At 39.8% G+C, this 24098-nt stretch overlaps 2 protein-coding genes across 4 annotated transcripts in view; one reads left to right on the top strand and one right to left on the bottom strand.

The window, feature by feature from the left end:
• Positions 1-3710: 3710 nt before the first annotated feature.
• fbxo28 (F-box protein 28) lies at positions 3711-12818 on the bottom strand. Its single transcript, NM_001327835.1, has 5 exons — positions 12513-12818; positions 10690-10799; positions 9457-9595; positions 5690-5885; positions 3711-5451 (listed from the first exon to the last, which is right to left on the bottom strand). Exons 1-5 carry the CDS (start codon positions 12705-12707, stop codon positions 5057-5059), a joined length of 1035 nt encoding a protein of 344 aa, NP_001314764.1. The 5' UTR covers positions 12708-12818; the 3' UTR covers positions 3711-5056.
• A 2804-nt stretch (positions 12819-15622) lies between these two features.
• Positions 15623-24098, top strand: part of heatr5b (HEAT repeat containing 5B) — a 32174-nt gene continuing 23698 nt past the window's right edge. For all 3 annotated transcript variants that reach the window (XR_012389051.1, XR_012389050.1, XM_009307044.5), the window contains exons 1-11: positions 15623-15680; positions 16494-16620; positions 17065-17276; positions 19010-19118; positions 19251-19400; positions 20299-20470; positions 21344-21498; positions 22002-22251; positions 22521-22676; positions 22848-23098; positions 23229-23340. Coding sequence is in view for 1 of the 3 variants with exons in the window: in XM_009307044.5 (XP_009305319.1) it covers positions 16495-16620; positions 17065-17276; positions 19010-19118; positions 19251-19400; positions 20299-20470; positions 21344-21498; positions 22002-22251; positions 22521-22676; positions 22848-23098; positions 23229-23340 (1693 nt within the window). In the remaining 2 variants the exon portion in view is untranslated. The remainder of the gene's footprint in view (positions 15681-16493; positions 16621-17064; positions 17277-19009; positions 19119-19250; positions 19401-20298; positions 20471-21343; positions 21499-22001; positions 22252-22520; positions 22677-22847; positions 23099-23228; positions 23341-24098) is intronic.

Below are 24098 nucleotides of genomic sequence, written 5' to 3'. Positions count from 1 at the left end.
TAGCATATGTCCAGAAATCAGTGCTTAAAGTGTCCAGAATGACAAAGGCTTTATTTATTTTTTTCCTCCTCCTCAATGCATCTTTGTATCTCACGACTGTAAGCCCTTATTTCATTACGGCGCTCTCATTTCTCACTTTATGATATTATTTCTCATTCATGCATTTGACCTTTATTAATGTTTTTAAAATGGTTTGCTGTGAAAAGGTTGGATCATTTGCACCTTTATGATATGATCTCCATTCTCATTGTGTGTTCAGTCTTTTATTGCGGTGTTTGTAAAAGTGGTTGTGTGTAAAGCGGCTCTGGTTTCTGCTGTTCTGTGTCTGACTTTATATCTGATCTTTTTTCTGATTGTTGATCTCGGCTCTGCTGTTATTGTGGTGTTGTGAAAATGGTTTAGTGTGTGAACGCGGCTCTGGTTTCTGCCGTTTCTCTTCTTTTCTCTGGTTTCTGCTTGTCAGTTTTCCTGTTTTCAGTGTTATGGAGGAAACTCAAACAATCAGGCTGAGCTTCAGTTTCCTCATTACTGAGCCCGTAGGGGTTTTCTGAGAAATCACACCTGTAATAATAACACTGTCCTGGCAGAAACACTGACGAGCCCGACTAAAACACTCACATACAAACGAAGCTCAAATATGCTGAAGCTCTTTACAGTCCAGACAAATTATTAAAGCATTATAATAGTTTATGAGTATTTGACATTCTTTTCCATCAACACTGAACAGAGCGAGTCATTTTACTTTCACTTTTCACAGTATTTAATGCGGTGTTTTTCTCCTTGGCTTATTCTTTTAGTTTGGCTCGAGGAGAGAGATGTAAACACTGCTGTGGTCAATATTATAACTGTTGTTCAATGACTTGCCTAATGGGATATGCAGTATCTAAATTTCTTTACACTAATGATCTGATGTTTGGAATGACTTAAAATTAGGGAAATAATAAACCTCAAATGAACAACTTTACCAAGAATAAATCAAGCGTAAATATAAATATATCAAAACATTCTTAAATCAGGAAGCTTTTTTTCTAAGTTTAAACAGTGTTGTTTTCAGAAATAACCAAAATTAAGTGAGATTTACATTAAAACAAGCTAAACAACCTGCCAATGAGCTGAGCAAGGTAATATTACGTCACAATTAAAATTAACTTGATTATTTCTCATCCCCCATTGTCAGATTATTTAGTTTGTTTTAATGAAAATCTCTCTTCATTTTGACTCAATATTTCTGAAAACAACACTATACTGTGCACTTGTCAATAGTATGCATCTTAATTTAGGAGATGTGTAGATATTTGTCTCAAAAGCGAAACAAAACGAAGCATTTTTAGCAGCCCATGCACTGAAAAACCCCAAACACTGACTATGTTAGTAACAAGGCTTTCCACATGTTTATTGCACTGACACAGATCTATTTGCAGTAAATTATACACCTTCATACAGCGGCAGGTACAACATGGAACCGACATCTACAAGACACGATCCTCAGCGATGGACAAACCATAGAATAATGAAGAAGAAGAAACGTATGAATGAATGAATGAATGCTACACGTCTGCAACCCCGTCCAGGCACGTCTCAGATGAAGGATTTGACTCTTAACATACGGATATTTGATATTCACCATTTATATAGAACAACATCAGTTAGTAGTCGGGCATGGAACGGCTCCAGAAGCGGATCCCAGTCTTTTGTTTGGAAACTGATAATTACGGGTAAAACTTCGCCTTCGGGTTTACGCCGCTCCGTCCTCGCGGTCGATTGAGTTTCCGTTGGGTCAATCGAGAGCTGGTTGGGATGAAGGTCGGCTAAACATTAAAGACAAACGCTGCTCAAACCTTCAGAAACAGAAGAAGTCGTGCACTGCAAAACAGTGCTGCTATTAATGAGAGTTTGTCTTGTTTCTAGAGCAAATATCTAAAAGTTCTTAAATCAAGAAGCATTTTTTAGACAAATATGTGTCTGTTTTCAGAAATAATGCTTGATAGTGGAGTTTTTCAGTAAAACATGTTTAATATTCTGCCTAATGTAGTACAAAATCACCCTTTTTTCAGATTATTTTGCTCATTTTCATGTAAAACTCACTTAATTCTGTAGAAATTCTTAAATCTAAAAGCACTTTTTAGACATCAACAAAAATTTTGTTGTTTTTGGAAATATTGTGTAATAATTACAGAGGTTTGTCAGTAAAACAAACTTGAAAAATCTGGCAAATGTGGTAAGAAAATTGTTTTTTTAAAGCAATAAAAAAATTATTGAACTTGTTTGAAGGTAAAACTCACTTAATTCTATACAAATTCTTAAATCTAGAAGCATTTAACAAAATATTGTCTTTGTTTTAGAAATAATATGTGATAATTGAGTTTTTTTTGTAAAACAAGTTTAATAATCTGCAAATGTGGTAAGAAATAAGTATTTTAAAGAGAAATCTGGATTACTTTGCTTATTTTAAGGAAATACTCGACTAATTCTTAAATCTAAAAGCATTTTCATTTATACATGAAACAAGTACAAAAATTTGTTTTGTTTTTTTGGAAATAAACTGTGATAATGAAGCGGGTTTTCTTTAAAACAAGCTTAAAAATCTGCAAAATGAGGTAAGAATTAATGTCATTTTAATGAAAAACTAGATTATTTTGCTTGTTTCAAAGTAAAACTAATTTAATTCTGTAAAAGTTCCTAAATCTAGAAATATTTTACAAAATATTGTCTTTTTTTTTTTCTTTTTTTTTTAGAAATAATATGTGATAATTAGGGGAGTTTTTCAGTAAACAAGTTTAATAATCAAAACAAGTTGAATAATCTGCCAAATGTGATACACAATTACCCGTTTTTCAGATTATTTAGCTTGTTTTAATGTAAAACTCACTTAATTCTGTAAAAATTCTTAAATCTAGAAGCACTTTACAGAATGAACAAAATGTTGTTTTGTTTTTGGAAATATTATTTGACAATGAAGTGAGTTTTTTGAAGCTTAAAATGTGAAAAATGTGGTAAGAAATAATGTTCAAGAAACAAACTAAAGAGAAAATGTTGTCCCTATTTTAAGGAAAAACTAATTTAATTCTTAAATCAAGAAAGTTTTTCTAGACAACTTAATAAAATAATTGTTTTTGGAAATAACGTGATAATTAAGAGAGATTTTACTTTAAAACAGGTTTAATAATCTGGCAATGTGGTAAGAAAGATTGTTATTTATTTGGAGAAAAAACTCACTTCATTCATAAAAATCTGTCTTAAAGTCTTACATCTAGAAGTATTTTATAGAGAAGTCAAAAATAATTCTGTTTTTAAAAATTATACATTGAAATAATATATTTTTTGTCAGTGGGGTAAGAAAAATGATGCCATTTTAAAGTGAAAATATGGTTATTTTTCATTACAGCATTGGTAGATAATTTAATTATTTCTTAAATATAGAAGCACTTCATAGATGAGCCAAAAATATCTTTGTTTTTAGAAATAAGTGAAAATTAGGTGAGTTTTTTGCCAATGTGGTAAGAGAAATAATGTTATTTTAAAGTGAAATCTTGATTATTTTGCTTGTTTTAAGGAAAAAACATAATGTTTAATGAAAAAAAAAGTTATAATATTTTAAAAACTAGTTTATTCTGCTTGTTTTAAGGAGAAACTCTCTACACTTTGACTCATTATTTTTGAAAACAACACTATATCTTGTGCTTTTCTGGAAAATGCTTCTTGAGTTTTCAGATATTTGGACGAGAAACGAGACACAAACTCAGTTAATAAAAGCCAGTTTTTCTGCAGTGTGTGTTTAGTGTGTGGGATATGAGCAGATTCCTTTCTCTCGCTCTCAGTTTCGCATCTCCGCGTGACACTCGCGTCATCTTAACGTGAAAACGAATGATATAGATTTACAGCGATCGTTCAATTCAAAATGAGAATCCTGCCATTAATTATTCACCCTTGTGTCCTTACAAACCTTCATGTTAAATGAGAAATATTCTGATTTAATAATTTACCATTTCTAAATCTATTCAGTCGATCTCTGAGTCTGACTGAAGCACTTTTAGCTTAGCTTAGCATAGATCATTGAATCAGATTAGACCGTTAGCATCTCGCTTAAAAACGATCAGTTTGGTCTCTTGAATGCAAAAGACATTTTGAAGTATGTTGAAAACCGGTAACCACTGACTTCCAAAGTAAGTTTTTTATGCTATGGAAGTCAATGCATTTAGGATTTCCAACATTTCAAAATATCTATTTTGAATATAAATATTCTATTTGTATTTGATAGATAAATATCTATATTCCACTGAAATCCATAGTAGAAAAAAATAAATACTATGAAACCTGTAACCATTCATTTCCAGAGTAGAAGAAACTAACACTATGGAAGACAATGGTGACCGCTTTTCCATCATTATTCAAAATATCTTCTTTTGTGTCCAACAGAACAAATAAACTCAAAACAAGAGTGAGTAAATGAAATCAGCATCAATTTTTGCATGAACAAACCCTCGTTAAAGAGATATTTCTCCAAAGAATGCTAATGTACTCTCCCTCAAGTGTGTCCAAACCTTGTAGTTTCTTTCGTCTGTTGATCACAAAGTAAGACATATCGAAGAAAGAAGCTAATAAAGACTTTTAAAAAGTAAAGGGTGAGTAAATAATAGCAGAACGATCATTTCTGCATGAACTAACCCTCTTTAAGGAAGCAAAACACTGCAGAAATGCTTTTCTTACTCAGTTTTTGTCTTGCTTCTAGTGCAAATGTTAGAAAATACATAAATCAAGAAGCACTTTATAGACAAGCACAAGATATGGTGTTGTTTTCAGACATAATAGGTCAAAATAAAGAGAGTTTTTCATGAAAACATGACTCTGCTCCCCTCAGTGGCCGGTTATTCTGCGTGTAAACCTGCTTATTTTGACCCTGCAACACTATATTACTGGCTAGAAAATGCTTCTTGATTTAAGAACATCAGATATTCAGACAAGAAACAAGACGGATTCTCTCAACTAAGAAAAGCATTTGTTTGTGCGCAGTGAACGTAACGTTCAGAAATAAAAACACCTCGGCATCCATCCGGGTCTACTTCTTGCTGCGCAGGCGTTTGGAGTGTCGCGGGAGCTCGGAGCAGCTGCGGCGCTTCACACACAAACTCTGGCTGGAGGCTGCAGCGGCGTCTGGATCTCCGGCGCCCACCGCTCTGTCCATCAGATCCCGCAGTTTGTGCTCCAGCTCGGCCAGCCGCGCGTTCTGCTCCCCGATGACCTGCGACTGCTCCTGCAGCTTCTGCTCCTGGTCCTGCAGCTGCTTCTGCTGCTCCAGCTGCTTCAGACGCACCTCCTGCATCTCGCGCCGCAGAGCCGTCATGGAGGCGCCGTTCACCTTCACCTGCTGCTGCAGCTTCGTCATCTCCGAGCGCGACGGCGTGTTCTTGGCCAGCAGAGACATGGTGGTCAGAGAGGTGGACGGACCGGCCACTGGGAGAGGGAGAGAGGGAGGTTTAATAGGTAATGCATGTACCTGTGATGCAACAAGGCATGGGATGACACCCCTATAGGGGGGCATATACTGATGACGTGGAGTCGATCTGCCAATCACAACACTGATCAATCAGAACACACTGAAGGTGGGTCTTTGGAGGAAGCAGGAAATATGATAGTTGTTTTCATGTTAGCTGAGTAGCAGAATAACATTAAAGTTTAATAGCAGTCGTACCCGGAGCGGATCCAATGAGGCGTCCGGAGAGATCAGCGCCCGGAAGCCTCTTCTTCAGGATGGGGACGATCTTCTCATCGAAATACTCCATGGCCATGGAGGAGATGTCCCGCAGCTCCTGCAGCACCTCATGGGCTCTCTGAGGAGCACGCGTGGAGTTGACATACCGCAAAACACGGTAAATCTCATCGATCACCTGCAGGACACCACAACACTGTCAAACACTCGCAGACGACTACACACACACATGAACACACACTACAGTGGTTTAAATGAATCACTAACAAACATACAGTATACAGAACATCTTCAAGAGTCAACTAGTCATGGCACTATAACCATGTTTAAGGTATACGGCGGTTCAGAAAGTCAAGGTTTTAAAACCGCCACAATTTTCTACTATAATATTATAGGAGTACGTTTTTTTATTGTCACAACAACTACAGTAATTGATCTGTTGTGATGATTCTACAGTTGCTATGGTAACACGACCAGTATAGTAATTGATGTGTTATGGTGATTCTACAGTTGCTATGGAAACAACAACTAAAGTAACTGATGTGTTGTGGTGACTCTACTGTTGCTATGGCAACACAACAACTATAGTAATTGATGTATTGTGGTCATTCTACAGTCGCTATGGCAACACAACTATAGTAATTGTGATGATTCTACAGTCGCTATGGTAACACAACAACTATAATCATTGATGTGTTGTGCTAATTCCATAGTTGCAATGGTAACAACAACTTTTGTGACAAGTTGCGGAGGATCAGAGCTGAGCTCATTAATATTCATGACCACTTCAAATAAATCAAATGAAGGCCAATTCCCAGGGTTATAAATGTCTTGAAAAAAAAATTAGGGTTATTACCAATATGCATGACTATCTCAACATGATTGGCAAATCAGTGAGGTCATGTCCATGTATTGCGCAATAAGGTGATGTTATTGGACAGATACTCTAGTTTTGTCATGCATTGTGCACACTGGGTACAGTCTTCTGATGAATATTCCTGCAGGTCAGAACACTGCGGCGTACAGCAGGGCTTCTGGAGAAAGCACAGCATCTCTTCAGTGATTTGCATTCTCTGCCGTCAGGCTTTATAGCCTTTTGCATAATCCCTCTGAGCTTCTGCATTTCCTCAGGAAAGATTGCTAAAGCACGGCACAGCCTGCAAGATCACTGCAATTACTGCAGCGCTTATGAGCTCACGGAGCCAGAACATTCCCTCAGATGAGCCCTACACAGTGCTCTCGGCAGTCTGCACTAGCTTGATTTGTCTCACCACCTCATTTTCACTGTCTGTGTAGTGAAAATTGAGGATTTGTTCATTTTTCTTTGCCATTAAAAATGAGTCAAATGAGAATCCTTGAAGAATCTGAGACAAAATGATTCAACAGGGTTTCTGCCGATTTCATCAAGACGCTTTAGGACTATATTAAGACCTTTATGAATGACATTTCAGAATTACACAAAGGTTAATGCTAAGGATGATTTTTCAAATGGCCCAGATAAAACATTAAAATCCATGTTATTGTAAGGAAGATAATAAAGCATACTGGTAAATAGAGTTAATAAATAAACATTTCTTAAAACTTATTGAGATGGACTGATAGTGATTGGATGGGTGTTGGCCTGATTGGGTAGCTTCACATGGCTTCACAAGTCCTGTTATAAAAGATTTAAGACCTACAAGACAATAGTTCAGTCAATTTAAGACTTTTAGGGCCTAAAGTTTAGATGTTGAATTTTAAGACCCCGCAGATACCCTGCTCAATTCTAATGCATAATTCTTAGCCTTCATAACACACCCACACTCTGTATATGCATAATTGTTTAAAAGAAACAATAAATGTTCCTCTAATAGATACAAATTCAATTTTGTTCTTGTCTTTACAATTTAACAAAGTTTGCAAGTTTTTTATTCTTTATTTTGAGATTTATTATGTATGAAATGTATTGTGAGGCATGTTGGGAGTTTTACTTTTCTGTGATGTGTTTGTATTAAGTTTGTTTTATGATGCTACTGACAAACCTGTTGCCATTTTCAATAAGACACAGTAATGATCAAAGTCTATGATGCAAAAACACTAAACTTGAATACTTTTAAATATTGACGAGACATTATATAATTGTGTCTTTATATATAACTGACTAGCACACTATCTGATTATTACTGGAATTAAACTCATTGATACAAACTGAATTTAATTAAACTGCTTTGATTATGAAACTTGATCCTTTATGAAATCTACATATATTAAAAACTAAGAAAACAAATATCTTAAAATAAACTTTAAGCAAACAAAATAAACACATTCCTCGTTCATAAACGTTCAGTTTCAGACGAGAACTGTAGTAATGTGTCAGCGGGCGTCCATAAATTATTTAGATGTGTCTGACATAGGGAAAAGCAGATTTTAAAGGTGCTCCAAAAATTTGCTGAAAAGCAAATAAGTTTCAATAGTAATGTCTATTAAAAATTGCTGTAAAAATATATATATAAAAATAAAAAATAAACAGTGCATTTTAAGGGTCTTTTTAAGTTCTTTACTAAAATGTGTGCAGTTGTTTTTAGATATTTCAATACTTTCACATCAATAAGAGCACTGCAGGAAATGCTTTTCATAAAGGTTAGTCTTGTTTCTTGTCTAAATATCTACAAACTCTTAAATCATGAAGCATTGCCTAGACAAGTAAACAACATAGTCTTATTTTCAGCAATAACAAGTGAAAAATGAAGAGTTTTTCCTTAAAACAAGCAAAATAATCTGACAATCGGTCAGAAATATAATGTGCTATTTAACTAGTTTATTTCACTTTCCCCACAGGCATTATTATGATATGAATAATCTAAGGTTCTTTATTAAAAAGTGTGCAATTGTTTTAGACATTTTTATACGCCTCTTCCAGGTCGAACAGAGCTGAATGTGTTATGAGGGATAAATCTCAATGTGAGCTGTTATAAATCGATTCTGCATTCATTGTGCTTCACGTCAGATAGAAAAGCTGCTTCAGACACACAAACCTGATTATTAGCAAGCTCATTAACTCCTGCTGGTTATTCTGCTTCATTAATCACTGACTGCAGCTAATGCCCTTCAGTCTCGGCTGAATCAGCTCGCTTTTCATCATTAGTGCAGCTCAGAAATGAACAGCAGAGGCCTTTCTCAAAATATGCCATGCATTTGCAGCATTTTATGTGCATCAAAATTGCTATTTACTTCATATCAATAAGAGCACTGCAAGAAAGAGGTTTTGTCTTTTTTCTAGAGCAAAAATCTAAACTTAAAGACTATCTCCACCTCCTGAATCATACACAACTGACCCTCTGAGGCTTTGATGCTAATTGTGGCATTTCGGTGACTGTCGCTTTAAATGCAAATGAGGTTGAGCTCCTTTCAGAAGAGGGTGGAGCTACAGACAGCTGTGTGTCCCCATAGAGGCAGATTCAAAAACAAAACTAACATCCTATGCTAATGAGGGAGAGATCGGCACTAGTGGGCGGGGCTTTCCCCTCTGTTTACATGTACAAGGAGCGGAATGTCAATCAAAGTGCTTCTGCATCAAGTCTGACTATAACAAACAGAATAAATTCATGTTGAGGCTGGGGATACTCAACTGGGGTTAAACCTCACATAAAAGTGATTTCTGCATAATAGGTGCCCTTTAAATGTAGATGTTTGACCAGCTTCTGCTGAGGCTTTAGTCATGATCAAACTACACAGAGCAGAACACAAACGTTGAGGGTTAGTGAACAGACCTTTCCAGGAATGAAGCAGCAGAGGTTTGAGTCCACGTATTTCATGAAGGTCATGTTGAGCAGCGACAGACGTGTCTCCACCGCCGCTAAAATATCTGCGTGACGCGCCAGCGAGTGATTCCTGCGCTCCGACTCCCTCCTGAGAGACAAACCATTATTAGAAAACTATTCTGCTTTGATATAGAAAATATAAAATGCGCTCTAGGCAAGTGTTTAACAGCAGACGGCGCTCTAGGCTAGTTCATAACAGCAGATGGCGCTCTAGGCTAGTTTATAACAGCAGATAGCGCTCTTGGCTAGTTTATAACAGCAGATGGCGCTCTAGGCTAGTTTATAACAGCAGATGGAGCTCTAGGCTAGTTTATAACAGCAGACGGCGCTCTAGGCTAGTTTATAACAGCAGACGGTGCTCTAGGCTAGTTTATAACAGCAGATGGCGCTCTAGGCTAGTTAATAACAGCATATGATGCTCTAGGCTAGTTTATAACAGCAGATGGCGCTCTAGGCTAGTTTATAACAGCAGATGGCGCTCTAGGCTAGTTTATAACAGCAGACGGTGCTCTAGGCTAGTTTATAACAGCAGATGGCGCTCTAGGCTAGTTTATAACAGCAGACGGTGCTCTAGGCTAGTTTATAACAGCAGATGGCGCTCTAGGCTAGTTTATAACAGCAGATGGTGCTCTAGGCTAGTTTATAATAGCAGACGGTGCTCTAGGCTAGTTTATAACAGCAGATGGCACTCTAGGCTAGTTTATAACAGCAGACGGCGCTCTAGGCTAGTTTATAACAGCAGATGATGCTCTAGGCTAGTTTATAACAGCTGACGGCACTCTAGGCTAGTTTACAACGGCAGACGGCGCTCTAGGCTCGTGTTTAACAGCAGACGGCGCTCTAGGCTAGTTTACAACAGCAGATGGCACTTTAGGCTAGTTTATAACAGCAGATGGTGCTCTAGGCTAATTTATAACAGTAGACGGCGCTCTAGGCTAGTTTATAAAAGCAGATTGCGCTCTAGGCTAGTTTATAACAGCAGATGGCGCTCTAGGCTAGATTATAACAGCAGATGGCGCTCTAGGCTAGATTATAACAGCAGATGGCGCTCTAGGCTAGATTATAACAGCAGATGGCGCTCTAGGCTAGTGTTTCAAACTAAACAGAAGTCGAGTATTTTTCTTTGTGTGTGAACTGTCCCTTTAACAGGTGTACTGCTGGTTGAGGCTTTCTGGTTCTCACCTGGGCAGCTGCGCTTTGACCTGTTTCTGGCACAGACTGTGGTAACGCTCCACCTTCAGGAAGCCTTGATTGAGCATACGCTGACAGATCATGTCCATGCGCTTACACACCTGCAGAGAACACACACAACCACAGACAGACACACACAATCACATTAGACAACAATGGAGAAATAGACAACTGCATTTATTTAAAAATAAACGCATAATTAACAAATGCAGATTGCAGAAATTTGATTTATATATATATATATATATTTTTGCTTTTTAAGTACATATAGCTAAAAAATATATTTACTATTTTCCCAAGTGTATATAACTACAACTGTAAGAAAATATTAGCATTTGGTACATACTTTCAGAAGTATCTTTGCTTAAATTGACCCGATCTAATCCTGTTTATATGGATAGATTAAAGACCTATCTTTTTAATAAAGCATACATTTAATATATCACATAGCGGTATGATACATGAATGTGCTCCACACAGGTTTCTGCATCTCGTTTATATACACTATGAACAGAAGCTACGCTAATTATTCTCTTTATTCTCTATTTCCACCCGGGGATACTCATCCTGAGGCCCTCAGATTATGTAGTGCCACTGATGTGATCCAAGACCAGTGACGAGATGATTCAAGGTTCCCATAATCCTGGACCAGGCCGTATCCTGAGCAACTACTGTGGTACTCATGGAGGAGTGGAGAGTGTGAGACTCATTCAAATATTCAGATCAAAAAATATAAAAGATTCAAATATTTTTGTTTTAGACTATTAAAACTATTTGCCTGGGTAATGTTGGTAAATTAAAATAAAGGGGTAAATAAAAAAAATTATATTTCTAATTGTACTGTTAAAATATCCTATAATTATCGCTATCTAATAATATTAAACATGATATCGTGATCATTTTTTATTTGCAATATTGCCCAGCCCTAGTTTCAAACACGGTGTCTCTGCAGTCTTTAGTGCATCACTAATCCTCAGAGATCAGCTCGTGAATCTTTAACATTTTTGCTGACAAAAGACAACATGAGAAGAACAAATCCAGAATATCCTGGTTAATAATTGTCAGATATCTTCGGCAGGTTACCTCATTGTTCTGTTGTATAAGCTGAAATAATATCACATGATGTGTAAACACACAACAGTTCGTAAAACAGCAAAACAAAACACATTTAAGTAGAAAACAGCCTAAATAGATTGAATCAACAAGGTTACACTAATATAACACACAACAGCTTTTAAATAAGTGTGTGGTAAATGAGTGTGTGTTTGTAGTGAGAGATTATGAGTGTGTGTGTCAGTGCAGTGAGAGAAACCAAGTGTGTGCGTGTGTAGTGTGTGAGTCTATGTAGTAATTAAGTGTGTGTGTTGTGAGAGTGTATGGTTGAGCGTCTTGGTAAATTAGTGTCTCTGTGTGTGTGAGTGTAGAGTGTGTGTGTGTGTGTGGTAGTTGTAGTAGAAAATAGAGACAGTGCAGTTTGTGTTTTGTTGTACTGTGTGTGTGTGTGGTAGTGCAGTGTGTTATATAGTGTGTGTAAGTGCATAGAGAGTGTGTTGTGCTGTACTGTGTGTGAGTGTGTGTCAGTGTAGTGTGAGTGTGTTGTGTATGTGGTGTGAGAGTGTTGTAGTACAGTCTATACTGTAGTGTGTCAGCCCAGTGTGTGTGTGAGAAAGTATAATGTATCTCTGTGCAGAATGTGTGTTGTGCTATGCTGTAGTGTGTGTGTGTGTGTGTGTGTGTGTGTGTGTGTGTGTGTGTGTGTGTGTGTGTGTGTGTGTGTGTCAGTGCAGTCCCGCTCATTGTTGTTTTCTCCTCACCAGTCTCAGCAGGCTGATCTCGTCATAGGTCAGGAAGTTGAGGATGGTGTCGATGGCGACGATCGGCAGCCCGAGCAGCGGGTTGTTCTGTTGCTGCTGCTCCGGTACTGGCGACGGCGAAGGCAGACGCGGAGACACCGAGCCCGAATCCACCGGAGACACTCCTCCGTCAGCGCTCACGACAACAGCCGCCATCTTCTCTGAGCTCCAGACCAGCGGACGTGACGATACTCCGCTGAGCAGCACACGGGCCGGAAGTGACGAGCACTGCAGCCCCGAACACTTTAGCGATATTTTCCTCCTCGCACCACACAAACAAAAATATTCTTCATAAATATTGAACATTCAGTTATCACGACATTATTAGAGCAAAATTTTAATAACCCAAAGTAGCAAATTTACTCCAAAGCAGAGTTAAAGGGTTAGTTCACCCATACATCCTGTCATTATTTACACAGCACTGACATGTTGCAAACCTTCATCGACTTTATTCGACTTCCTTTATTGTCCACAAGTGCAAATGTATCAGCAGCAGCATTCACATCACATTCACCACAAAATAAACACAAATACATTCAATACCATCTCATAAAAAACTCAATTGACCCCATTAAAAACTCTGATGACACACATATTCTTCACTTGAGGTTGCCTTTCTCTTTAATTCTCATTAGATTTATTTAATCAATTAATTCCAGCCGCAAACCATCACTGGGAAACACCCATACACACTCACACACACACTCATACACTACGGCCAGTGTAGTTGATCAGTTCCCCTATAGCGCATGTGTTTGGACTGTGGGGGAAACCGGAGCACCCGGAAGAAACCCACACCAACACGGGGAGAACATGCAAACTCCACACAGAAACACACACTGATCCAGCCGAGACTCAAACCAGCGACGTTCTTGCCGTGAGGCCACCGTGCTTAGTTTGCTTAATGTTGGCTGAACGTTTTTGTAAGGTTAGCAAAACATTCCTGCTGCATTCTTTCCACCTAAATCAAAATGCAACGTTCTATAAACATTATTTTATTAACACGAAGACATGAATATTCTATTAACTTACTAGTAATAACGCTGTGAGAATAAACATTATTTCAAAAGCGTTTTGTTTAACATTCAGACAACGTTTAAGGATCGGTCTGTCTGTCTGTCTGTCTGTCTGTCTGTCTGTCTGTCTATAGTAAAGTATATAAGTAATAAATCATGTCGTCAATGCAAATGTCGTCTTTACACTGAGAAAACAGCAGAGGAAGAGATCAAAGCCGCTGTTTGGGTCATGAAGTGTGTTTTATCTCCTGATGTGTGAACTCTGCAGACGGAGATAAGAGGAGTCTCTGTAACACACGACTGATCCTAGACCTGCAGGTAGATTCTGCATCTGCAAGATAAACCTCCTATTGTTGTTTGTTTTGAATATTTACACAAATTATATCATGTTATGTCTAAAATAAGGCTTGCGTGTTTATTTAGGCACATTTAGTCTTGAAAATAGCTTAAAGTCTCACCAGAGCTATATTGGACTGTGTCCACCTCCTGAATCACACATTCAGCTCCAATTAACATCAAATAATTAAACATTATTTGATTTATAGAAATACTTAATGGATTTTAAGCAGGCCTTGGAAAGATTTAAGCTTAATGTTTAATTTATCTGTGAATTCTCTTGAATATTTTTTATTTTCATTGTAGTTTCACACCAATTTCTGGAAGGATTGTTTTGGAAGTCATTTTTCCAATGTAACGCATGTCTTTTCTCCAGAATTCTCCTGTTTATCTTCTATCTCATCTGTCAAGGATGACATAAACAGTTTCTCTCATTCTGCATTTAGAGCAGATCTCTGTCAGACAAATGTCTCTGCCTCATCAGTTTTCAGTGTTTGTTTTGGTTTAATGCATTTCAGGAGAGTTGAGCTGGAGTTTTGGTTGAGAACTGTGTATTTTCAGTATATCTGGCAGCGCTTACTCAACTCTTTTACTCTATGAGCGACTCTGTTCTTATCATCTGTGTTTTATCACAATTAACCCTGGTGTTTATGGAAGATAAATACTGCCAATTTAAAAATAAATCATTTAAACATTGGAAATTACAATAAAACAAGATTAACAATTTCATTAAATGAAATTTACAACAGCAAAATATCTGACAAAATTAAAAGTAAAATGAAATTATTTTACTTTCACTGTGACACCATAAATCATTCAGGTGATTTATTTAAAATTGGCAGGATTTACCTTCCATAGGTGTCGTCTTACATATCTGTATACAGCATTCACCCTTTGGGTCAAAAATGACCCATATTCACTAAACTCCTAAAGTAAAGCAGATCATGTAAAGATTTAGGGTTTCATAGAGCCTATATCTGGGATTTGCTTGGTCATTGTATTTAGGCAAGATTATTTTTCAATGATTTGGAATTATATATTAACAACAAAATGGAGTGTATTAGAAATGTGTTCATTTTATAAACTGAAAATTGTAAACTGAAAACAAGAATCTGAATGTAAAGGACGACATATTTTGCATTTGTTTGTTTTACAAAAATACAATATAGCTTACATAAGAAAAGTGGGTTAGACCAAACTTGTTCCACTTTATAAATGACTAAATTACATGTTAATCTTTTGGAACAAGCAAAAAACCACAGAAAAACAGCATTTCAGCATGTGCACAGCGCTGAAGCCTAAACTACTGACCTTCTGTTTTTTCAGCAAATGTTCAATTGTCATCTATATGGTGAATATTTAATGTATTTTATTGTTATGACATGAGGGATAAATAAATAAATAAATAAATAGATAAATAAATAAATAAATAAATAAACAAATAAATAAAAAAATAAATAAATAAATGAACTCACGCGGCCCAATGATCACGTGGCCTCTGTTTCAGTCATTACCAGATCTTTCATAATGCACAGTTTCATATGTGAATAATGAATATCTGAAATTATTTTAGTGAACACAGCATATTTTTAACCGGACAAAACAGTCCGAAACAAACTTGAAGGAAAGATATGTGGGCCACAGAGCGCCCCCTGCAGGAGTTATCCACGCACTTCTTCGAGCGCAACATCCTTCTCTCCGCTGATTGGCTGTGATAGCGGAAGTGAGTCGAATTCAGTCTATGGTACAAACACACAAGCTCGCTGCTCTGAAACAGGTAAGAAAACGGACATTTATAATGAACTAAATGTAGATTAATGAGAGGCCCGCGCGTGTCGGTGTGTGCTGAATGCGCTGTTGATAAACGTGTGTGTGTTTCCGGTCACTGATGTTTGTGTTCCTGTCAGCGGCTCAGTTTAGGCCACGACTGTCATTCATAGCCGGAGACCTGCTGTTCAGTCTTCACCCATTCACTCATCATTCAGTACAGTCAGAGTTGTACTGTCAATACACTGTGCAAGTGTGTGTGTGTGTGAGTGTGAGTGTTACTGTCTATCTATCTATCTATCTATCTATCTATCTATCTATCTATCTGTCTGTCTGTCTGTCTGTCTGTCTGTCTGTCTGTCTGTCTGTCTGTCTGTCTGTCTGTCTGTCTGTCTGTCCATCCACTATCCACCTCTCTGTCTGTTTGTCTTTCTATTTTCCTGTCTGCCTGTTTACCTGTCCATCCATCCATCCATCCATCCACCTGCCTATTTGTCTGTCTGTCTGTCTGTCTGCTGTTTGTGTTTATTCTCTGTGTGTTTGTTTACGGTGGGAGTGGGTTTATGGGGTGTGTGTTCTTGTTTTTATGTCCATGTGGGGACTTAATCCTGAATGTACATTGCACACAGACTCAGAACAACGTCAGTCATTGTGTGTTGATGTGTTTGGTCTCCATGAGGAAATGGCTCATAAATCAGACAGAATGAAGGAGTGTGAAGATGAGTGTGTGCTGTGAGGCTTGAGTTTAGGGGGAGAGGAGAGAATATACAATACAAACATCACTACAGCTGTGTGTGTGTGTGTGTGTGTGTGTGTGTGTCAGGATGGAGCTGGCTCACAGTCTGCTACTGAATGAAGAGGCTCTGTCCCACATCACTGAAGCCAAGCGGGCCGTCTTCATCTTCGAGTGGCTCCGCTTCCTCGATAAAGTCCTCATCGCTGCCAACAAGGTAAAACAGCAGAGGAAAACACACTCCAGAATCAAGAGAACCTGTTCCAAGTGTGTGTGTGTGTGTGTGTGTGTGTGTGTGTGTGTTGTATAGTTTTGGCATTAATATTACAGTGTACACATCCGCAATAATCAGATCGCAGCATGTGCAATCTCCAATTCAATTATAGTTGATCACGTATAGTGTGTCATGTTTCTGACTTGTTTTATTATATATATATAATATATATATATATATATATATATAATTTTTATCCTCTGCATAACAGATTTTTCAGCTTTCCTTGTATTTTTTAGGTGTAAAGTGCTTTGAGAGTTAAGTTGTAAAGGCACTATATCAAAATAAAATATTATTATTATTATCATCTCAATGTTTATTCATAATAAGCCGTGACTATTAAGCATTTCAAAGCGTTTAAAGCACCACCGATGCTGTTCTCTGCAGGTGGATGTGAAGGAGAAGCAGAAGAAGCTGGTGGAGCAGCTGACGGGGCTGATCAGCAGTTCTCCAGGGCCGCCCACACGAAAGCTGCTGGCCAAGAACCTGGCCGTGCTCTACAGCATCGGAGACACCTTTACAGTCTTCCAGACGCTCGACAAGTGCAATGACATCATCAAGAGCAAAGACGACACCGCCGCGTACCTGCCCAGCAAACTGTGAGTCCACCAAAACAAACACAGACCAGGAGACGTGCACTATAATGAGGGAACGAGTAACAACTCATCTAATTTATCTATTCAGTACTTTGCTGTCTTTAATTGTATATTTATTAATGAAATGATTTAGCCTTTATTGCTGACATGGCATTAAATAAAAGATTCATCATCGTCATCATCACAGCTCATTGCTAATCAAAAATCGAGTTGTTATTTATTTACAGTAGGAACATTTAAAATATTGTCTAATGATTGTTCTGACCCATACCATGTATTTTCGTGAGTGGTGTTGTGGTCCAGGGTGTCAAATGTATATGCAAAATTAAGTATATTTATGCATGCATTTTCTGCCTGTTAAGTAAGGGATAAGATAGATTGAAGAGGTTGTTATGTCAGAATAAATCCTGACAGGTTTATCAGAAGCCCGATGTGCAGAACAGCACTGCTGTTGAAGACTGAAGGGGTTTTTCTGAGAAAACAACCGTATCTATTTTATCCTGATTATTACATGGCTACTGACCACAAAACATAACACTTAGACACCAAACATTGTTCTGAACCATTATAGTTTATTAAGTCTTTAATTGAATGCAAAACTGACAGCTGATGGAGTATACACTAACCTGCGCATTATTCAGACACTAGATGGAGACAGAAACAGCTGATGGAGTATACACTAACCTGCGCATTATTCAGACACTAGATGGAGACAAACAGTCAGAAACCACTGATGGAGTATACACTAACCTGCGCATTATTCAGACACTAGATGGAGACAGTCAAAAACAGCTGATGGAGTATACACTAACCTGCGCATTATTTAGACACTAGATGGAGACAGTCAAAAACAGCTGATGGAGTATACACTAACCTGCGCATTATTCAGACACTAGATGGAGACAGAAACAGCTGATGGAGTATACACTAACCTGCACATTATTCAGACACTAGATGGAGACAGACAGAAACAGCTGATGGAGTATACACTAACCTGCGCATTATTCAGACACTAGATGGAGACAGAAACAGCTGATGGAGTATACACTAACCTGTGCATTATTCAGACACTAGATGGAGACAGAAACAGCTGATGGAGTATACACTAACCTGCGCATTATTCAGACACTAGATGGAGACAGAAACAGCTGATGGAGTATACACTAACCTGCGCATTATTCAGACACTAGATGGAGACAGTCAAAAACAGCTGATGGAGTATACACTAACCTGCACATTATTCAGACACTAGATGGAGACAGACAGAAACAGCTGATGGAGTATACACTAACCTGCGCATTATTCAGACACTAGATGGAGACAGAAACAGCTGATGGAGTATACACTAACCTGCACATTATTCAGACACTAGATGGAGACAGACAGAAACAGCTGATGGAGTATACACTAACCTGCACATTATTCAGACACTAGATGGAGACAGTCAAAAACAGCTGATGGAGTATACACTAACCAGAGGTTGAAAATTTTGTGTTCAATGTGCAGCATTCTTAAGACTGAAGGATTTATTCGGTGGTAACAACCAGCTGGATGTACTTTATCCTGATTATTACGCTTTAAAATGTTGTTTTTGTTGTAGGTAAAGATGTATTTTTGTTGCTGTTGTAATTTTAGCATTATCAGGGGCCAGTCTTTAGTTCTCATTGTTCTTTTCCTCCTCTACTGTTATATAGTGTGAAGTGTGTGTAATTTCAGTGTGTGTTGTGTGTTCGCAGCGCGGCGGTGGCGTGTGTTGGGGCCTTCTATGAGCGCATGGGACGAATGCTGGGCAGCTCTTTCCCAGAGACCATCAATAACCTGCTGAAAGCTCTGAAGAGTGCAGAGGTACACAACACACACGTCTGAGCAGTCCTGCCGCGCATGTGTCTACCAGCCGATGTACACCCCCCACCCCCGCTCTTCAGTTTGTGATCGTGTGTGTATGTATGTATATGTGTGTGTGTGTATGTGTCCTAGGCTCAGGGTCGCGGGGAGATCCTCCTCAGTCTGCAGAAGGTTCTCAGTGGTCTGGGTGGAGCCGCCGCCTCCTGTCACAGAGACATCTACAAGAACACTCGATCCATGCTGAGCGACAGATCCATGGCCGTCCGCTGCGCCGTAGCCAGGGTGAGGAGATCTAAACACCAGAGCACAGCTACACAGCAGCTCCAATTTTCTGCACATCTAATACAGGCCTTTTTTCACTTAATATGTAATAATAATAATAAATGAGGGCAGCAGGGTGGCTCAGTGGTAAGCACTGTCACCTCACAGTAAGAAGGTCGCTGGTTTGAGTCCTGGCTGGGTCAGCTCCGGTTTCCCCCACAGTCCAAACACATGCGCTATAGGGGAATTGATCAACTACACTGACCATAGTGTATGGGTTTTTCCCATTGATGGGTTGCAGCTGGAAGGGCATCTGCTGTGTAAAACATATGCTGAATAAGTTGGCGGGTCATTCCACTGCGAGATAATAAAGGGACTGAGCCGAAAAGAAAATGAATGAATGAATAATAATAAATGAGGGCGGCACGGTGGATCAGTGGTGTCGCACTGTGGCCTCACAGCAACAAGGTCACTGGTTCAAGTCCTGGCTGGAATAGTTGGTGTTTCAGTGTGGAGTTTGCATGTTCTCCCAGTGTTGATGTCTAAACATTATATTATGCGCATTATTAATCTGTTTTACATCATGTCATTAGATATACATGCATTCCCTTTAATGTTCACCCATCTATTGTACACACACACACACACACACACACACACACACACACATACATACATATTTATATACAATCATTATATTACATGTTCTTATAGCATTTTAGTATTTGTGATTTTTTTTAAAAGCACTCTAATGGTTTGAGTAAACATTATTATTATATTTTATATTATTATTATTATTTTGAAGTGGTCATGATATTAATATAGTGCATGTTAATTATGAGCACATTCAGTGTCATCATATTGGTGGTGTTGATAGTTGTTTGTGTGTGTGTGTGTGTGTGTGTGTGTGTTTTCGCAGTGTTTGTTGGAGCTGCAGAACGAGGCTGTGTTCATCTGGACCACTGAGCTGGAGAATGTGGCCACGCTGTGCTTTAAAGCTCTGGAAGGATCCACGTATGATGTGCGAGTTGCTGTTTCCACACTGCTGGGAACTGTCATGGCCACAGCGCTGATGCCCAAACAGGCCACCGGTGAGACACACACACTCATACGCACACAAAAATGCCTTTACTTAGAGTTTGTCTGTTGTTTCTACTCCAAATATCTAAGAATTCTTAAATCAAGAAGCATTTAATAGACCAGTGCAAAGCATTCTCTTGCTTTCAGAAATAATGAGTCAAAAGTAAATGAGTTCCTCATGAATTTTAAAACGAGATTATTTCGCTTACATCTTTGACAGATAATATTCAAAAATACATTTTTGTTGTTTATGGATAATTTATTTATTATCCATAATATTGATATCTCAACAAATTCTGCTGCATATTATCCTATTGTCAGCTCATTAATGTCCTTATTTCATATTGTAAAAATAATAGGAGTGCAACATTTTGTATATTAGTTTTTAGATATTTAGAAAAGGTTTACGGGTGTCACGTTAAGTATCACAATCGTCTCACAGCAAGAAGGTCACTGGTTTAAGTCTCGGCTGGGTCAGTTGGTGTTTCTGTGTGGAGTTTGCATGTTCTCCCCGTGTTGGTGTGGGTTTCCACCGGGTGCTCCGGTTTCCCCCACAGTCCAAACACATGCGCTATAGGGGAACTGATCAACTACACTGGCCGTAGTGTATGAGAGTGTATAGATGTTTCCCAGTGATGGGTTGCAGCTGGAAGGGCATCTGCTGCATGAAACATATGCTGGATTAGTTGTTGGTTCATTCCGCTGTGTTGACCCCTGATTAATAAAGGGACTAAGATGAAAAGAAAATGAATGAATGAATAATCAACCAACTATTTGATTATTAAAATAATTGTGAATTGCAGCCCAAATCTGGACGCTTCATGTGCAGAGAGAGTGTTTACCGGTGTAAATGCAGATGTGTGTGTGTGTGTTGGTGCTTTCAGTGATGCGGCAGAACGTGAAGCGGGCGACTCTGGAGGAAGTGCTGGAGCTGATGGCCACTGGTTTCCTCCGCGGAGGATCCGGATTCCTGAAGAGCGGCGGAGAAATGCTGAAGGGGGCGTCGGTCAGCCGGGAGGTGCGGGTCGGGGTCACACAGGTGAGAAGCAGCCGTCTGTCCATTAGCCATTAGAGTGTTTGAGCTGCTGAAGATGATGTCAGCATAGACTAAGAGGATTATAGATGTGGAGGTGATGATGAACAGAGACAGGAGACATATAGACTGACAGAAGCATCAACACACACTCACACTGAAGCGCACACACACACCTGACCTGCACTCACAACACACACTCTGCTGCTTCATATCTGTCATGCATGTGCATCTGTAGCTCCGCCCTCTTCTGAAAAGAGCTCAATCTCATTTGCATTTAAAGCGACAGTCACCAAACACCACAGTTAAGGATCAAATACTGAAAGGGTCAGTTTCAGAGAGCTGGAGGACATGATCTGTGTCTATTCTCAGCTCAAACTCACACACACACACACACTAGAGAGACAGCAGAGACGCATTTACAGCTTGTAGAAAGAGGTGTAATAGGTTTTTCATCGATTTGTGTGTGTGTGTGTGTGTGTGTGTGTGTGTGTCTCTCTCTCCTGTAGGCGTATGTAGTGTTTGTGACAGTTCTGGGTGGGCAGTGGCTGGAGCGTAACTTCGCAGTGTTTCTGTCTCATCTGCTGGAGCTGGTGGCTCACCCTCGCGCCACACAGACGCACGTGGAGGCAGTGTATTCCCGCCGCTGCGTCTCCTTCGCTCTAAGGGCGACTCTGGGCGGCCTGCTGGGAGAGAAAGCTCAGATCGCAGCCGCAAAGGAGATCTGCCTGGCCATCAGCAAACAGATGAGAGCCGTGGGTAAGATGGACTACATTACCCACAATCCCTCACTGCTCTCGCTCTGAGCTGCTGCACTATTCTCTGACACTCCTCACTGTAATGAAGGCGCTCTTAATTTAGAGTTTCTATCTCGTTTCTAGTCCAAACATCAAATAAAGGTGTCTAAAATACCTCTCTGTGTGTGTGTGTGTGTGTGTGTTTGCAAACATGTGCAGGTTTGTGTGTGTCCTGACTGTGATGTAGAGTGTTTCCAGAGTGTGTAATGGCAGTGTTGTTGTGTGTGACAGAGGCAGTAGTGAATGAGCAGAGCAGTGAGAACCGCACCGGTGCCGCAGACGTGTCGGCCAGTCAGCATGTGATGGTGTGTGCACTGAAGGAGCTGGGCAGACTGGTGCAGAGCCTGAGCGCCACCGCCTCACCACTCATACAGGAGCCGTCTATAGGTGACACACACACACACACACACACACACACACACACCACTGGTTTATCATGGCAGTTACATTGAGTCGCCCCCTGTTGTTGCAAATAATATTACAACAGCATGTCACCTGGTTGACCAATCAGAATGGAGTATTCCAGCTGTGTGTAGTAATGCTGTTTATCTGCTCCAGGTCTTCTGGAGACGGTGCTGTCCGTGCTGCTGCACCCCAGCATGGCTGCACGTCTGGCTGCGGCCTGGTGTCTGCGGTGTGTGTGTGTGGCTCTGCCTCATCAGCTGACGCCGCTGCTGGAGCGCTGCGCCGACTGCATCAACACACTCAAGAACTCTCCGGAAGCCGTCAGCGGGTACAGCTTCGCCATGGCGGCTCTGCTGGGGGGCGTTCACCAGTGCCCACTGGGGGTACCACACTCCAAGGGGAAGGTCAGACACACACACATACGCACCCCCTTACATACACACACACACATAAACACATACACACACACACACACACACAGGTCTTGGTGTGATTCATAAGTGTGTGTGTGTGTGTGTGTGTGTGTGTTTTCAGATGGTGGTGAGTATAGCTGAGGATCTGCTGCGCTCTGCGGCTCAGAACAGTCGTCTGTCTCTGCAGCGCACGCAGGCTGGATGGCTGCTGCTCGGAGCACTCATGACTCTAGGTCAGACACGCTACATCAACATCTGCGCTTACTTACACACACTACACATCTGACCATGAACACACACTACACTACTATCTACTGTTATAAACTAGCCTAGAGCGCCATCTGCTGTTGTAAACTAGCCTAGAGCGCCATCTGCTGTTATAGACTAGCCTAGAGCGCCGTCTATTGTTATAAACTAGCCTAGAGCGCCATCTGCTGTTAAACACTAGCCTAGAGCGCCGTCTGCTGTTATAAACTAGCCTAGAGCGCCATCTGCTGTTAAACACTAGCCTAGAGCGCCATCTGCTGTTATAAACTAGCCTAGAGCGCCATCTGCTGTTAAACACTAGCCTAGAGCGCCATCTGCTGTTATAAACTAGCCTAGAGTGCCATCTGCTGTTATAAACTAGCCTAGAGCGCCGTCAGCTGTTATTAACTAGCCTAGAGCGCCGTCTGCTGTTATACTCTAGCCTAGAGCGCCGTCTGCTGTTATAAACTAGCCTAGAGCGCCGTCTGCTGTTATAAACTAGCCTAGAGCGCCATCTGCTGTTATAAACTAGCCTAGAGCGCCGTCTGCTGTTATAAACTAGCCTAGAGCGCTGTCTGCTGTTATAAACTAGCCTAGAGCGCCATCTGCTGTTATAAACTAGCCAAGAGCGCCATCTGCTGTTATAAATCTAGCCTAGAGCGCCATCTGCTGTTATAAACTAGCCTAGAGCACCGTCTGCTGTTATAAACTAGCCTAGAGCGCTGTCTGCTGTTATAAACTAGCG

Source organism: Danio rerio, chromosome 13 (assembly GCF_049306965.1).
Source record: "Danio rerio strain Tuebingen ecotype United States chromosome 13, GRCz12tu, whole genome shotgun sequence".
In the NCBI taxonomy this organism is placed as follows: domain Eukaryota; kingdom Metazoa; phylum Chordata; class Actinopteri; order Cypriniformes; family Danionidae; genus Danio; species Danio rerio.
Note: the sequence above shows the minus strand (reverse complement) of the source record. Positions and strands in the feature narration are given on the sequence as shown.